The sequence below is a fragment of the Cyrtonyx montezumae genome, unplaced genomic scaffold (genome assembly GCF_038088225.1).
Source record: "Cyrtonyx montezumae isolate F1298 unplaced genomic scaffold, pur_monq_1.0 scaffold_3, whole genome shotgun sequence".
Lineage (NCBI taxonomy): Eukaryota > Metazoa > Chordata > Aves > Galliformes > Odontophoridae > Cyrtonyx > Cyrtonyx montezumae.
Genome location: NW_027072034.1, coordinates 90,150,056 through 90,168,000, shown reverse-complemented (window position 1 = coordinate 90,168,000; position 17,945 = coordinate 90,150,056). Strand labels below are relative to the sequence as shown.

General features: G+C 39.6%; 1 protein-coding gene across 9 annotated transcripts in view; it reads left to right on the top strand.

The window, feature by feature from the left end:
• The window catches only part of CCDC91 (coiled-coil domain containing 91), a 143,273-nt gene that overhangs the window by 11,279 nt on the left and 114,049 nt on the right, over positions 1 to 17,945 (top strand). For 7 of the 9 annotated variants that reach the window (XM_065742332.1, XM_065742333.1, XM_065742329.1 and 4 more), the window contains exons 1-2: positions 8,161 to 8,266; positions 8,879 to 8,957. In XM_065742332.1, the coding sequence (XP_065598404.1) occupies positions 8,237 to 8,266; positions 8,879 to 8,957 (109 nt within the window). In that variant the 5' untranslated portion in view covers positions 8,161 to 8,236. Of the gene's footprint in view, positions 1 to 4,901; positions 5,063 to 8,160; positions 8,267 to 8,878; positions 8,958 to 17,945 lie in introns of those variants that run through there. The other 2 variants (XM_065742327.1, XM_065742328.1) reach the window with 2 other exon arrangements.

Sequence of the window (17,945 nt, the reverse complement as noted above, 5' to 3'; positions counted from 1 at the left end):
AGAGAAGGCTCAAGGGAGACCTTACTGCTCTGTACAACTACCTGAAAGGAGATTGTTGTGAGCTGAGGCTATTGTTATGTTTAAGTCACTGCAAAATGTGGTTTGGCGTTTCGACTGCCAAGGCACACTGCTGGCTCGTGCTGAGTTGTTGGATCCCTTTCTACTGAACTTTTTTGCAGTTTCTCTCTCTTTTTTTTTTTTTTTTTGGTCACTCATAGGATACCTTTCTAACTTATTTCATTGCACTGTACCTTTTACAAATAAATTTCTTAATAGCTGTTCAGAGATCAACCTTCAAATAATGTGATTTTACTGGTTTTCTGATATTAGCATCTTCTAGGTTATACCTGAGCAATTGCCAGTTCTTGAATACATTTTCACAGAATTGTAGGCATTGGATGGGACCTCTGGAGATCATTTAGTCCAACCTACTTGCTAAAGCAGGTCCATAGTATAAGTGACACAGATAAGCATCCAAATGGATTTTGAAGATCTCCAGAGAAGGCAACTTTTATAGCCAATTTGAGCTCACATTCAGATGGAATTTCTTCTGTTTGTTGTTTGTGCCTGTTGTCCATTCTCCAGTCACGAGGCACCACCAAGAAGAACTGTGTCCCACCCTCTTGACATCCACTTATGTGTCTGCAAATGCTGATAAAATCCTTTCTCAATCTTCTCCAGGCTGAACAGCCCTTTATCTCAGCCTTTCCTCATATGGGAGGTGCTCCAGACCCCTAATCAACTTTGTGTCACTCTGCTGGACTTTCTTTAGTAGTTGCCTGTCTTTCTTAAATGAATTTCTGGATTTCTTTGGACGCTTTGACTTCTGAAATTACAAAAACTTGCATTTCTTGTAAAATCTCGCCCTAATATTTATGTCTTATTTTAGCCAGGAGTCTAGATTTTTTTCATGAGATCTATAGCTTATCGAATATTGATTAGCAAGTACTGTAATTGAAATACCGTATTTCCAAATAAAAGAATTTTGAGAGTATCAGAGGAAATAATTATCCTAATTTCCTATCATATAACTAACTCATTAGTTAATGCTTATGTACGAACTGATAATTTCTCATGGAACTCTGATTAATCTTTTGATAAAGATACTCCTTCCTTAAACATTGCATTTACTGTATTACTAATGCAGTAGTAATAATATATAGTAGAATACAGTAGAATAGTAGAATTTCCCAAATTCTAAAATGGTTTTGGTCGTATCTCCTTATGGTCTTGATGTTTGCCTCTGGTCAAATATATACTTTCCTTCCTAGAAACAAATGTTAAATACTATAATTGTAATGCAGAATGTATTGGTGTCATGAGCATTCCTTTAAAAAACAAAAACAGTATAGATTTTTTTTTTTGTAGTGAGACTGTGAACTCTGTTAATTAAATAAGTAATTACTAAGGAAATGTTAAATACATAGATCATGCTATCTTTGTAGGAAATTTTCCCATTGAATTTTACTGCATCTGGTCAAGGTTTTACTTTTAAGGTCTGCAAAAGTTTTTCAATACAAATAACTTATTGCTCTAAGGAAAATTTCAGAACTGGAAGCTTAAAAAAAACCCCAAAACCTAAAAGCAGTATGCTTTCTAGGTTATTCTTTTGAACTATACAAAATTCTGTAAGAAAGAAGAAAGATAGCTGCCTTCTCAAAATTGCACTCCAGTTAATGGTGGTTAGTATGTATCTGGCAAAATTAGTTGTTTCTGTTATCAAATCAAACTTATATTTGACTTAAATATTAGGACTTGATTCATTTGATTTCTTACAAGGGGTAGACAAATTAAGAATTCTTAATTCAATGTTTGTATCTCTACTAATCTTGACTTCCTGATATTCTTCATATTCAGATTTATGGAGGGATTACAACATTTCTTCTCCTCCAAACAGTTGGATTGGGAAAGGGCGGGGGGGGGGGTCACCCAGCTTACTTTTTTTGTCTTATTCTTTGTGAAAATCTATGCATCTTCCTATGTATAAAAACATGATCTTGGTCTGTGTATTAGATATTAGATAAGTGTATTTCACAAAATACTCATGATGAGTATTAAGCTGATGATTGAGCTTTGGTGGCTGTGTTTATGGGAAAGTCTGTGAGCATCTCAGATATGTATACGTGTTTGTATTTCCTGGAATTATTATTCCAGTTAAGGTTGGAAAAGACCACTAAGATTATCTAGACCAACCATCAAGCCATCACCACCATACCCACTAAACCATGTTACTCAGTGCCACATCCACTCTTTTCTTCCTTTCCTTGAATGCCTCCAGGGACACACACCACACCCCTGGGTAGCGTGTTCCAATACCTTACCACTCTTTCTAAACCATCCCACCTGAACATCTAACATCTACTGGAACAACTGAAGACCATTACTTCTTGTCCTATTGCTAGTTATCTGGGAGAAGAGGCAAACTCCTGCCTTGATACATTCCCTTTTCAGGCATTTGTAGAGAGCAATAAGATCTCTGAATCTTCTCCAGACTAAATTGTCCCTGTTTCCTCAGCTCATAAGACCTGTGTTGCAGACCCTTCAAGTTTGAATACTTTAATTGTGCATTATTACCAATCATAGAAAATGACCTGAACAAATATCACAGTTTTGACCCTGCTTTTTGCAGGTGGTTGAACTAGATGATCTGCTGTGAGTTGCTGAATACAGTCTTGGTCATAAAATCCATTATTTAATGAAAATGCAGTGGCTTACATCTTTGTTATCTGTGAAGAGGTTGTTTTTCACAGGAATGTGACTCTGGGAGTAACTTCTGAAGCACTGCAGGATGTGGCTGTTTGGAGAGCTAATGTTTTGGGAATTGTATGGGTTACCTGCTTGTCTTTTCCAATCATAATTTCTGTGAGTCTGCATTTTGGAGGTTGATTCCTTATTACCTAATTTTACAGTTATTTAATTGCAGTAACAGGCGTGTTTTAAGAGACCACATCTAGTCATGGTAAGACTTGGGTTTGTTGCTTGTTTTATTGCTTTTTTTTTTAATCCTTCTGTGGGTTGCCAGCACTTAATGTATTCTTTCCAATTCTGATGCCATAAAACATTTTTTTTGCTTTAGTCTTCACTGGCAACAGCACATTCCCTGAGTAGTTTGTTCAGAAGGTGGGAACTGTGGGAGTGATGCCTCTCCTGCTGAGGGCAAAGATCAGATTTGCAAACAATTAAGGAACTTGAACATCCATAAATCTACGGATTTTGATGAGATGCATCCTAGAGTCCTGAGGGAACTGGCTGATGTAGTTGCCAGGCCACTCTCAGAGATAGTTGTGGTGGTCAGGTAAAGTCACTGGCTGGGGAAAAGGCAATGTCACGCTCATGTTTTAAGATGGATAGAAAGAATGACCCAGGGAACTACCAACCTGTTAAGTTTCACCTTAGTGCCAGGGAAGGTTATGGAGCCTCCTCCTGGAAGCTATGTTAAGACACCTGGAAGAGAGGGAGGTGATAACAGACAAGCAGTATGGCTTCACCAAGGGCAAATCCTTCATGACCATCCATGTGGCTGTCTATGGTACTATAACTGTATCATTGCACAAGGGAGAGCCACCAATGTCTTCATTCTGGACTTAAACAAGGGCCTTTAACATGGTTTCCTACAACGTTCTTTTCTCCAAATTGGGAAGATGTGGATTTGATGGGGTGGACTTGTCAGTGGATGAGGAACTGGTTATGATATCTTACGCAGAGAGTGGTGGCCAGTGGCTCAATGTCTGGATGGAAATCATGGTGAGTGGTGTCCCTCAGGTCAGTACTGAGACCAGTGCTCTTTAGCATCTTAATCAGTGGTATCAGCAGGGATTTTGAGATGACACCAACCTGTGCAGTGCAGTTGATATGCTTATGGGATGGGATGCCATCCCAGACAGACCTAAACAGGCTTGAGAAGTGAGTCCAGGAGAACCTCATGAGGTTCAACAAATTCAAAGGCAAGGTCTTGCACCTGTATTGCAACAACTTCCACCATCACTACAAACTAGAAGAAATGATAGAGCATAGCCTTGAAAGAAATGACCTTGGGGTACTGGTGAGTGCTAAGCCAGACATGAGACAGCAGTGTGCCCTTGTAGCCTAGAAAGCCAACCATATTCTGGGCTGCATCAAAAGTGTGGTCAGCTGATCAAGGGAGGTGATCCTGTCTCTCTACTCTGCACTGGTAAGACTTCAGCTGGTGTACTGCGTCCATATATGGAGTCTTCAGCAAGGACATGGACCTGTTATAGCACGTGCAGAGGAGGGCCACAGAAGTGATCCAAGGGATGGGACACCTTCCCTATGAGGGTGGGCATAGAGAGCTGGGGCTGTTCAGTCTGGAGAAGAGAAGGCTCTGGGAGAATCTAGTAGAGGACTTTTAGTATCTAAAGCAAGATATAAGAAAGAAAGGGACAGACTATTTAGCAGGGCCTGTTGTGATAACACAAGGGGAAATAGCTTCAAATGAAAGAATGGGTAATTTAGCTTGGATATAAGGAAAATGTTCTTTATAACAAGGGTAATGAACTGAAGCAGTGAGGTGGTAGAAAGCCCATCCTTGGAGATGTTCAAGGTCAGACTGTATGGGGCTCAGAGCATCTTGATCTAGCTGAAGATGTCTCTCCTGTTCGTTGCAGGGGAGTTGGACTAGATTACTTCTAAAGGTCTCTTTCAATTCAAATTATTCTAATGTTCTGTGAGATATTGTTCCCAGTCCATAAGGAAAGAAAAGTTTTATGCAAGAGGTAATATGTTTCAAAAGTCTCCTAGTCTTAGCTCTTGTTCATGTCAGTCAAAGTCATAGTACACGTCAACCAATGAATTTCCAAAACATCCTTTTTCCAAGTTTCGGGACATAGTCTATGCTTTAAATTGTAATGTACTTACAATACTTAACTGTGTGTATTCTACATAGCAAGGGATCCTTCCTAGCTGGTTGAGCATCACTTAGCCTAGAATTCATATGGAATTCTGAAGACTTGGAAATCAGTGGATTAGCAGTTAGACATAGAAACACCATTGATTCTTCTTGGATTTCTTTGTGATTTTTTTTTTCTGCTGTTCTATTTAAATGGTATGTCACATGCTTCAAAGATTAGTCGTGCTATTACAGCCAAGAAATTCCTGTTAAAATTTGTGGAGCAATGTAATGTTAAGATAAATCTGATGATGATCTCAAGATTATGAATACTTTATGTGGAAATGTTACAGGATCTATCATCTTTATCATTGCAAGTTATTCCTTTTTCTTTTGCCCTGTGTTTTTGTTCGTCTTTGTCAAAAGTGACTTATTTCTGTTTTATGTATCTCTAAGGTTTTAGTGTTCTTGTTGTGGTTTGTTGTTGCCTTCTTGGAAATCCTTGCTAATGTTTAGTATGTGTTTTTCCTACAGAGACATCTGTTTTTACTGAACTGAAGTGGTGCATGTGATGATAAATTGATTCATCAGTGTATTTTTCATATTTTATAGATTTTTTATTTTCCCTCAGCCCTACTCCACCCGTACTTCTCTGGTTTTATACCTTTCCAAAATTGGTTTGTTACACACTTCTGAATTTATTCCAGTTTGTCTTCTAAAACATGGTACTGAATGTAGAATGTACTTTCTCCAGATATAACAACTGGTTTTGTGAAAGAGTTTCTCTTGCTCTTTGGTGAGAAAATCTGCTTTTTGGAGTGTAGTATTTGAAATAACTTCTTGTAGAACCTATGGGACCTGAAGACATGACAGGCATAGTGTAGATAAAATAGTAATTTACCTTTCTTAAGGCTCTAGCCCTGATAGCTATATGAATGCTGATTCTTTTAATACGTTTAGAACACTACTATTCCCTAGTTTTAAAAGTTCTTGTTAAGGTGCTAAGCCACACTGACAATATTGGATGTATTTCAGGAATGTGTTTTTAGACTGAGTTTATTCTAAAGCAATTAGTTCGGAGTTTTCAAAACGCATCAACAAATGTAAGAGTTAAGAAATCAAGTTCAGCTTTTCACAGAAACTTTTCTGTTAGCTGAATCAGTTGTGTTCAGTATATTAAAATAAAGTTTCTGTTATAAAGTAGATCAGGCTTCAATAATCACTAATGCCAAAAGACCTAATACTATAATCTGTTTTAATTCAAATTAGAGTGCAGTTATTGAGTGTTCTTATGGTTTTACGTAGATAGCAATTCACATTATTTCCCATACTGAAGCTCTTTTAAAATCAAGAGTAGGGATTGTTTAACACAGAAGCCTTCTATAATAAAAATAATTCATCCAGAATTTTCAGATTCCTTTTAGTACCACAGGCTTAGGTTAAATTTTATACTGTCTATATAATCTGTGAAGTGTGCCACTTACTAGTGTGTTTACTTTCTCATTTATACATGGCTATCTTAATTCTGTAGTGCTGTTCCAGTTTCACTTTCATTGCTGTCATTTATCTTTGCATATTTCATACTTTTCAGTAATATATGAAAGCTCTGAATATTAACAGAATGCATGAATATTTGACTAGTTAAGGTTAATACTGATTGGAAAAATACCCAGTCACCTTCTCCCTTGAGAAAAATCTAAACAACTACAGTCCTTAAAAGTATGTGTAGTTCTTAAAATCAAAAGTGAATATTGGATCATGCTTCATGATCCTACTTGAACCAGATCTATCTACTTACCTTTTAACAGCATTGATTTAATTGAAGTTAATCAATAAGTACTTGGAAATAAATGTTCAACTTTAGAAGATGTTTATTTGAGCTTTTCTTGGTAATGTTTTTCAACAGTGTATATAAACTGAAAGTGTCCAGTTTGACAGAAATTTGGGGATGTCCTCGAAACCTTTTGAGTTTTTCTGTTTCTGAAGATGTGCTTTCATAATATTAAGTTTCTCCCTTCTATAAACCGAAGTCAGTAAACTTTAGAAATGTTTTGGCATTTTATTAAAAAACAATGTATCATCCTCCATTCACATATCATGGTGAATTTTTAATGCATATATTTATTGTAGCCTTCCATGATCAGCCATGTATGTCTTGGGTTACTTTCATTAGCAAAGTAACTTATCCTGCAGTTTTGTAAAAGGAATGTCAGCTTAACTATAAATATTTCGAAATACCACAGAATTTAGGGCTACAACTCAAAAATGCTGATCAGTTTGTGAAATCCAAATCAACCTCTACGTGAAACCTAGAGAAGGACCTCTGTGGAGGTCCTCAGAAGAATTTCCAGAAATTCACTGCAAGTTTCTTCTATACTGCATTTTGTGCTAACGTTGTCAGACAGCGAAAAATAAATAGGAAAAGTAGGAAACATATTTGCTTTAATCACAGTGCTGAATAGGAAAAGGAACTTAAAATATAAACTATTTTTATATTTTAATTTATGATCACAGAGCTGTACAGTATGCTGTGTAGTTCCATATCATTAAATTATTTTTGTTATTAATTAAGAAAATTATTCATTTTAGAATCGAATGGTCTGAAATCCTGCTTGTTTTTTTTAAATATTCAGATGAACTGGGTTATGTTGCTGTTAGTATCATTAATGTAGATACTAGGGAACTGACTGCTGTTTCAGAGCAATAGGCATAACTTTAGAAGTAACTTTCCCCATTTTTCCTATCTTAAAGCATTTGTTACTGTCTTATCTTGAAGAGGTCTTTAACATTGTGCTTACATTTTCTCCTGAAGATTTTTAAATTCCAACTTAGAAATTAGCTTCTTAAAAGAAATTTTGCAGCTGTAGCCCTTGCAATCCTCTGTGTGGAATTTTTTAAAAGTGTTTTTTTCTGTAGGTCTCCTGATCTTTTTTAGAGCTTGTACATTAGGATGATGTCAGATAGCTTGTGGAGATGAAATGTTTGAGTGGCTGAATCCTCTTTTCTGAATGAGGTGATAACATTAGGAAGAGCACATAAATGAGCTAGGATACAGTTGTATCCAAATGTTTATTCATCTGCCATTTGAATTTCAATATTAGAGTCCATTTTTTTCTTTTGACTCCTAGTTGATAATAAGATTATCACATTTGTCTTATGAAACTGACCAGTAAAATATACTTGTTTTCCTGCAGTGTGGAGTTTTGTATTACTTCTTGCTGCTGGTCTTCAGGATTTAATTATAACTAAGTCTGTTCTTTAAAATGAAGAACATAGCTTTCATTTGACAATTTTTTTTTTGGGGGGGGGGTAAATAGGATATAGATAATAAGTGATTTTGGTTTTGTTTTTAAATCAGGATTTCTTCTGTACTGTAGTACATGTTGAAAAATGGATGATGATGATTTTGGAGGATTTGAGGTATGCTGATTTAATATTTGAAACCTAACTATTTACATGGAAATCGTTTTGACAGTATTGATTCCAAGAAATGTTTTACACCTGTGATTCTGTTAATTATAACTTCATGAGAACTTCAAATTACTAGTTACGTACTTTAGTAATGGAGACTAATGTTTTATTCTTGAGTTGTACTGAAGTAGGGGATGATAAATATTGTTTAATCTTCAACTGCATAAGTATTCTCAAGTATCATAAATCTTAAATTTCAATTTTTTTAAACATAGCTTTAATAAACATGTATTTCATGCCTCTATACATACCACATGTCTGGTCTATTATACCACTACATTTACGTTGTTTCATTGCTCAGACATTTTTATATTGCTGACTGAGAGATTTTACATCTCCCTTTCTAACCTACTCTTCTTGTACGTGCTTTGTAGATTATTTATATTTGATTCTATTTGTCAACATAGTCTCTGTAATTTTCTGACAGTAAGATACATGCTCAGTGTAAATGGTTAAATAGGTTAGAAACTTACGTTCTTGTATGAAAACTTTGGTAAACATTTAGACTTTTTATATATATAGCATTTTATAAAAAGTATAACATTTTTTCTGTGTTTCTAGGCAGCAGAAAGCTATGAGAGTGGAAATGGTGACAGACAGACTACATCTCTTGCTATTCCATGGGCAGCATTTCCTACAGGTATTGATTTAGAAAATTAATTAAAAACAGAATTTTAGTTGTTAATAATGTATTACTGTTTTCTGTTTGTTGTAAATGCTAATATGTGAATGTGTATATGCAATAAAATAGTGGACAGCTGTGAAATATAGGCATAAGAATGTTCCTGAGTAATTATTTTCGGAAGCTATACTTCTCAAAGTTGCACACTATTGAGGAATACAAATGAGAAAGATTAGTATAGTTATAATAAATTCAAATGCTGATTGACTTTTAAGCCAATCCTGAATAGAAGAAAAGGAACATCTTTACTCAAAGAGTACTCTCAATTTTGAGTATGGAGGGTCTGTTACATGGACTGAGAATGAGGGCAGATCTAAAATAATGCTTCCCATTTTATTATGTTGGTACACAACATCAGAGGCAGATGGTGGTGGTATGACAATAAAGGTTGAACATTGCCATCAATGTTCTGTTACATTTTGTTCCTCATTGGTGCAGAACTTCCTATGCTTCAGTTTGTGGCCATTTCCCCTTGTTCTATCACCACACACTGCTGAAAAGAGTCCAGCCTCTTCCCTTTGCCTCCTGCACCTTAAATGTTTATAGATATGAATCAGATCCCCTCTGAATCTTCTTTTCTCAAAGCTGAACAGACCCAGGTTGCAGTCTTTCCTCATAAGAAGGTACTCCAGGTCCTTTATCATCTTTGTGGCCCTCTGCTGTACACTTTCAAGGAGATCTTTTTTTTCCTTTTTTTTTTGACCAGGGAGCCCAGAACTAGATACAGTACTCCAGGTGAGACCTCACCAGGGCAGAGTGGGGTCACCTCCCTCGATCTGCTGGCCACATTCATTTTTAATGTACCCCAGGATGTCATTGGCCTTCTTGGCCACCAGGGCACACTGCTGGTTCATGACCCATTTGTCATCCCACTAGGTCGCTCAGGTCCCTCTGCAGAGCTCCTCTCCAGCAAGTCATCCCCCAACCTGTACTTGTACGTACAGTTATTCCTTTTTTGGTGGAAGACTCTACACTTGCTCTTCTTGAAACTCATTTGGTTCCTTTCTGCCTAGCTCTGAAGTCTGCCCAGGTCTTGCTGAATGGCAGCATGGCCTTCTGGTATATGAACAATTCCTCCCAGCTTTGTATCATCAGCAAACTTGCTGAGGGTGGACTCTATCCCCTCATCGAAGTCATTGATGAAGATGTTGAACAGGACCAGACCCAGCACTGACCCTTGAGGAACCCCTCTAAGTACAGGTCTCCAACTGGACTCTGCACCACCAATCACAACCTTCTGAGCTCTGCCAGTCATCCAGTTCTCAACCCACCTCACTGTCCACTCATCTATTCCACAGCTCCTCAACTTTGTTATAAGGATGCTATGGGAGACAGTATCAAATGCCTTGCTGAAATCAAGATAGCCTACATCCACTGCTTTCCCACCATCCACCCAGCTAGTGGTGACATCATAGAAGGCCACCAGGTTGGTAGAGCACAACCTCCCTCTGGTGAGCCCATGCTGACTATTCGTGATAGCTCTTCTCTTCAAATTGCCTGGAGATGGCATTCAGAACAAACTGTTCCATCACCTTTCCAGGGATGGAGGTGAGGCTGACTGGCCTGTAGTTTCCTGGATCCTCCTTGCCCTTTTTGAAGACCAGAGTGACATTGGCTATCCTCCAGTCTTCAGGCACCTCCCCCATTCTCCAAGACCACTCAAAGATGATAGAGAGCAATTGAAACTAGCTACTGACTGAAATTAACTACCGGAATGTAGTCTCACTGTTTTATCAGAGGAAAATCTTTGTTTCAGGGGTTATGAAATTGTTCAGTTATGATAACAGTGATGTGATAAGCAAGAAGGATTGAAGGGTGATTTTCATGTGCAGATTTTGTGCCAAATTAAAATGCTAATGCAATTGTCATCAGTTATGCACACAAAAAGAATGAATTAAGGCACCCTGAATTACAGACATAGCAAATATTAATTTAGATATTCCTTGAATTATGAGTTCTTATTGCTGAAAGTGAAAGGTTTTTTTTTTTAATTTTTTTTTAAACAGACAAGCCAAAAAAAGGTACCTCAGAGGCTTGCCTTCATTCCTTGTCTTCTGTGAGGTCATATGTTTAGTTGAAAAATTTTAAAGCATAGTGTTCAGAGTGGTTATTAGTTGTTGCCCCTTGTTTTCCAGGCTTTATTTTGACAGTTGAAAAATTGAGATTTTGTTTTTTTTTTCCCTCAGTTCTGAACATTTTTTATCTGATGTCACTGAAAGCTCTACTTAGTTATAGAAAGTTCTCTCCCAAAAAATGTGTTATTTGAAAAGCTGTCTTATTCCTCCCAGTCCCATATTTTTTACTTTTCATGATGAATTATTTGTGTTAACAATGGCTGCATTCTAGCGCTCTTAATCAAAGGATGAGCAGTAATAACTTGAGAGTCAGTGTTACATAAGGTTTTTCTGTTTGAGCTAACAGTTCTAATCAGAGAAGCATGTTGTCTGCACAGTCAGAATTATCTGGTATGTTACTTCAGTTGATGTTCCATGTATTGGAAACAGATTTCATGCTGAAAGTCAGGGTACCAACTGACAGAATTAAACTGAGTCCTCATTGTTGTTTTTGTTGTAATTTTTTTTTTTTTTTAGAAAAAAACCTCAGAAGATAGGCTTCTCTGTCATTTGAATTAACAGAGGAGATAATGGCTTTAGGAAGCTGTCCTTTCTGAACAGACTTTTGGAGGGGCAGTGGAAAATTAAGTAGAATATTTAGTGGATTTCACAGATAATGTATGTTACATAAAGGGAGCCTGAAAAGTTGCATTTAGATTATGGAGAGGAGTTAAAAGTGCTGCTGTTTCCAAGTCCTGTTTTGTTGGTCTTGGTTACCTGACCTGTTCTTTTTTTGTTGTTGTTATTGAAATACTGTTCTCTAGCATTTTCACCTGGTTTTCTTTTTTCTTTTTTTTTTTCTCTCTCCCTTTGTCCAAATACATTCTTGCTTCACTTAACACCCTGATGTTTCTCTGTCATGTAGTCTTTCTTCTTTCTTTTTGGTAGATGCATGGTTCATCTATCTTAACCTGAGTCCCAAAATGGGGAAGGTAGAGGATGTGGAACACAGAGTACTGGATCCAAGGAACAAATTTGTTATTTTGAATGCCTTTAGACCAATGTGTATTTCCCCCAAGGGTCAGCCTTGGGGCCCATCTTGTTTAATATCTTTATTGATGACCTAGACGAGGGGATTGAGTGTACCCTCAGTAAGTTTGCAGATGACACCAAGTTGGGAGGATGTGTCAAACTGCCTGAGGGTAGGGAAGGCCCTTCAGAGGGATCTAGATAGGCTGAACAGCTGGGCTGAGCTCAATGCGATGAGGTTCAACATGGTCAAGTGCCGGGTCCTGCACTTTGGCCACAATAACCTCATGCAATGCTATGGGCTTGGGGCAGAATGGCTTGAAGAATGTAGGGAGGAAAAGGACCTGGGGGTGTTGGTTGATGCTCGGCTTAACATGAGCCGGCAGTGTGCCCAAGTGGCCAAGAAGGCCAACGGCATCCTGGCCTGTATTAGAAATAGTGTAGCCAGCAGGAGCAGGGAGGTGATCATCCCCCTGTACTCAGCTCTGGTACGGCCGCACCTCGAGTACTGTGTTCAGTTTTGGGCCCCTCACTTCAAGAAGGACATTGAGGCCCTGGAGCGTGTTCAGAGAAAGGCAACAAAACTGATGAGGGGTCTGGAGCACAAGTCTTATGAGGAGCGGCTGAGGGAGCTGGGATTGTTTAGTCTGGAGAAGAGGAGGCTCAGAGGAGACCTTATTGCACTCTACCACTTCCTGAAGGGGGGTTGTGGTGAGGAGAGGCTGGGCCTCCTCTCCCTGATAAGTAATGACAGGACGAGAGGGAATGGCCACAAGTTGCACCGGGGAAGATTTAGGTTAGATTTGAGGAAACATTTTTTCTCTGAAAGAGTGGTCAGGCACTGGAATGGCCTGCCTAGGGGAGGTGGTTGAGGTACCATCCCTAGCGCTGTTCAAGAAGTGTTTAGATGAGGTGCTAAGGGATTTGATTTAGTAGTTCAGTGGGTAGGGATAGTGAGAGGAGGATGGTTGGACTAGATGATCTTGTAGGTCCTTTCCAACCTTATGAACCTATGAACCTATATGTTCATTTGCTTTGTGAATGTATCAATCCAATTCATTCAGTGATGACTTTGAAAAGCTGAGTCTTCCTCGGGTGATCTCTGCAGTTCACCAGATATGTTAATGTGAGCTATTTTTTCTAATGCAACTGCATATACTTTTTGATTGCATCGACACACTTAACTCTATCAAAAAGTCCTCTTTATGTCAGAAATTTCAGAATAGTACTGTCAACATGTAGTCATTAAATGATTTCAAAGAAAATCTTATCAAACTTTCTGTAGGTTTTTTTTTTTTTTTCCATGAAATTCTTAATGGCCATGACTGCTTGGACTGACTAATAAGAGGTCTGATCCAAAAGGAATACCTCCGATTTTATTACATTAGCCAGCAACATCATAAGTGGATGATGGTGGTATGGCAGTGGAAGTTGAACCTTCCCACCAATATTTCCTTAAATTCTGTTGCCATGTGGCAGATGGCAACTGAGAGCAGACTGACAAAATGGCATCTGAAATGGAGGTGACTGTGAAACAAAAGTATGTCATTGAATTCCTCCATGCAGAGTTAGGTAAAAAATAGCACCCACTGACATTCACTGATGCTTGCTGAATGTTTATGCAGTCCAAAGAGTTGGATGCTAGTGCAATAAGGAGGGTGCTGAGTTTTAGCAGTGGTGACAGTGATGTGAAAGATGAACCATGGGCTGTGTCCCCAGATCCCCCTAAGTAATAGGTTTGCAGCATTGGATGTTGAAGAGGAGATAAGGGGGGAAGTGCAGGAAGATTCCCCCAGGAGGTCACCAATGGCAAGGCAGTGAACTCCGCTCATTGAGACTGCTGCTGCCAGGAAAGAAAGAAAGGTGATCGTAGTGGGTGGCTCCCTTCTAAAGGGAACTGAGGGCCCCATTTGCAGACCAGACCCAAACCGCAGGGAAGTGTGCTGTCTCCCTGGGGCCCGGATCAGGGACATTGCTAGAAGACTCCCGGATTTGATATGCCTCACCAACTACTACCCGTTACTCGTAGTTCAGGCAGACTGCAATGAAATATCTCAGAGAAGTCTGCGAACTATGAAAAGAGATTTCAGGGGTTTAGGGCGATTAGTTCAAGGGGTGGGAGCACAAGTGGTGTTTGCTTCCATACCTTCTGGGGCAGTGAAGGACACAGAATGGGCTAGGAAATCACAGGTGACGAATAATTGGTTGAGAGGCTGGTGTAGAGACAGACACTTTGGATTTTTTTACCATGGGGCAGTTTACTCAGCTCCTGGCCTATTATCTGTTGATGGAATGCACCTGTCTCAAAGGGGGAAACGAATCCTAGCACAGGAGCTAGCTGGACTCATTGAGAGAGCTTTAAACTAGCTGTGATGGGGGAAGGGGATAAAACAGGGCTCCCCAGTAAAGAGCCTAAGGGGGCTGTGCTGGAGAAAGGGGTGAGGCAGATATCTCAGCTGAAGTGCATCTACATCAATGCACTCAGCATGGGCAATAAACAAGAAGAGCTTGAAGCCATTGTGAAGCAGGCTAACTATGACCTTGTGGCTATTACAGAAACATGGTGGGACCTCTCCCATGACTGGAATACTGGGATTGATGGCTACAAGCTCTTCAGAAGGGATAGACAGGGAAGAAAGGGTGGTGGCATAGCTCTCTATATCAAAGAGTGTTTCGATGTTGAAGAGCTTGAGGTTGGAAATGATAAAGTAGAGTCCCTATGGATAAGGATCAGGGGGATAGTCTTTAGGAGTGACATCGTGGTGGGGGTCTGTTATAGACCGCCTAGTCAGGATGAAGAAATAGACGAGGTGTTCTATAAACAACTCGTAGATGTTGCACGATGGCCAGCACTCGTTCTCATGGGGGACTTCAACTTCCCTGACATATGCTGGAAATATAATACTGCGCAGAGGAAGCAGTCCATGAGATTTCTAGAATGTGTGGATGATTGCTTCCTGACACAGCTGGTGCAAGAGCCTACCAGGGGAGGTGCCTTGCTAGACCTGCTCTTCACTAACAGAGATGGACTAGTAGGAGATGTGAAGGTTGGAGATTGTCTTGGCCAGAGTGACCATGAAATGGTGGAGTTTGCTATTCTTGGTGATGTCAAGAGGGTGACTAGCAAAACTGCTACCTTGGACTTCTGGAGGGCAGACTTTGACCTGTTCAGGACACTTGTTGCAAGGGTCCCTTGGGACTCGCTCCTGAGGGGTAAAGGGGTCCAGGAAGCCTGGATGCTCCTCAAGATGGAAATCTTAAAGGCACAGGAGCAGGCTGTCCCAATGTCCCATAAGTCGAGCCAGAGGAGAAAAAGACCAGTGTGGATGAACCGGGAAGTTTTGTTGAGACTCTGAGAGAAAAGAAGAGTCTGTGTCCTCTGGAAGATGGGACAGGCTACCTGGGGAGACTACAGAGAACTGGCCAAGACCTGCAGGCAGAAAGTTAGAAATGCTAAAGCCCAGCTTGAACTTAGACTGGCTACTGCTGTAAAGGAGAACAGGAAACCCTTTTACAAATATGTTAATAGCAAGAGAAAAACTAAGGGAAATTTCTCTCCTTTACTTGATGAGGCAGGGAATGTAACCACAGATGATAAGGAAAAGGCTGAGGTTCTCAATGCCTTCTTCACATCTGTCTTTAATAGACAGAACAGTTGTGCACAGGGTACTTGCCCTGACCTGGAAGTCCGGGACAGGGCGCATAATGCACCCCCTGTGATCCAAGCAGAGACAGTTAGAGACCTTCTCCTCCATCTGAACTGCTACAAGTCCGTGGGACCAGATGGGATCCACCCAAGGGTGCTGAGGGAGCTGGCAGAGGTGATTGCCAAGCCACTTTCTGCCATCTATCAGCATTCTTGGTTATCTGGAGAGGTCCCACAAGATTGGAGGCTTGCTGATGTTACTCCCATCTACAAGAAAGGCCGTAAGGAAGATCCGGGGAACTACAGTCCTGTCAGCCTGAACTCGGTATCAGGGAAAGTTATGGAGCAGATGATCTTGAGGGAGATCACACGACATGTTCATGGCAACCAGGGGATCAGACCCAGCCAGCACGTGTTCACAAAGGGCAGGTCATGCTTGTCCAACCTCATCTCCTTCTATGACTGGGTGACCAGACAGGTAGATGAGGGAAAGGCTGTTGATGTAGTCTACCTGGACTTCAGCAAGGCCTTCGACACGGTCTCCCACAGTATTCTCCTGGGGAAACTGGCAGCCCGTGGTGTGGACAGGTTCACTCTTCTCTGGGTGGAGAACTGGCTGGAGGGCCGTGCCCAGAGGGTAGTGGTTAATGGAGTTAAGTCCAGCTGGCATCCTGTTACGAGTGGTGTCCCCCAAGGGTCAGTACTGGGGCCTATCTTGTTTAATATCTTTATTGATGACCTAGATGAGGGGATTGAGTGTACCCTCAGTAAGTTTGCAGATGACACCAAGTTGGGAGGATGTGTCAAACTGCCTGAGGGTAGGGAGGCCCTTCAGAGGGATCTAGATAGGCTGAACAGCTGGGCTGAGCTCAATGTGATTAGGTTCAACATGGTCAAGTGCCGGGTCCTGCACTTTGGCCACAATAACCCCATGCAGTGCTATAGGCTTGGGGCAGAATGGCTTGAAGAATGTAGATAGTGATAGGAGGATTGTTGGACTAGATGATCTTGTAGGTCCTTTCCAACCTATTGAACCTATGAACCAGATTCTAGACAGCCATGGAGATTTTTATAAGTACAGTGTACAGTCTCTTGTTCATCACTTATGAAAATGCATACCTAGTGTTGGTGACTATATTGAAAAATACTGTTTTGTAGCTGAGCATTTGCTCAATCAAGTAGTGTTATGCTCTCTGTATTGTAGTTTCCACTTTCAGAGTGATGTATGTATTAAATGGGCAGAATTTTGAAAGTCAAAGATAGTAGGATTTTATTGTAAAATTAAAGAAGTAAAAATGTCTTTTTACTTTGTGTATATCTGAATCTGTCATAAAAGCATTGTAATTTCTGTAGTGCAGGATTGGTAAATATCTTCTGTTCCTTTTATTTATAACATAAATGACAATTGCTATGAAAGAACTCATGCCAATACTAATTATGTTTCTGCTTTACTAGCTATAAAATTATTAACTTGTTATCAAAAGATAGCTATTGTCAATGGTTTATGGGCTAGTTTGGCCTGGTTCTGTGATGAATGGGGTGTGGGGACCCATGGGCCAGTGCCCTGAGGAAGAGGAAGGGGAAAAAGGTCTGTGTCTCATGACAGGTGAACACTTCTCTTTCTCTCTGAGTGAAAAATGGAAAAATGTAAAACAGTGCAAAGTCCTCTGGGGTTCATAGTTCTTCTCTTCTGAGACAGGTATACCTGGAAGTCTGATGATCCACAGAACTGGAGTATTAACTCTTTAATTCCCAGTACACTGGATGATGTTATGATGTGGAATACCAATAAAAAGATCATAAAACTGTGACTACCTATATTGATATCTTTTTTGATCTGTTCTAAAATGAAAAGTTGCTTTTATCAAGTGTTTTGGTAAAAATTTATAAAAGTTAGGAATTTGCAGATATGGTTTTACAGGTAACTTAAATTGATTTGAGATCATTCTGAAACTGAAAGACTCTGATAAGTGACAATAGTTAAGACTGGTATTTTTGATGACAGTTGCCTCCTGAAACCTCTGTGTAAGTTACAAGTCTAAATTTAGTGTGACTGTATAAATTTTCATGTTGTTTTCATGGTAGTACTTAACTTTGCATGGAGTTATGCTTCAGTGCAGTTAGTTTGTGAAAGGTACAAAATACATATTTGTCTCCTTAAAATTATTGCTACTGTGATTTGTTTAGATTGGATTCAAAAATTGTTTCTGAATCTTC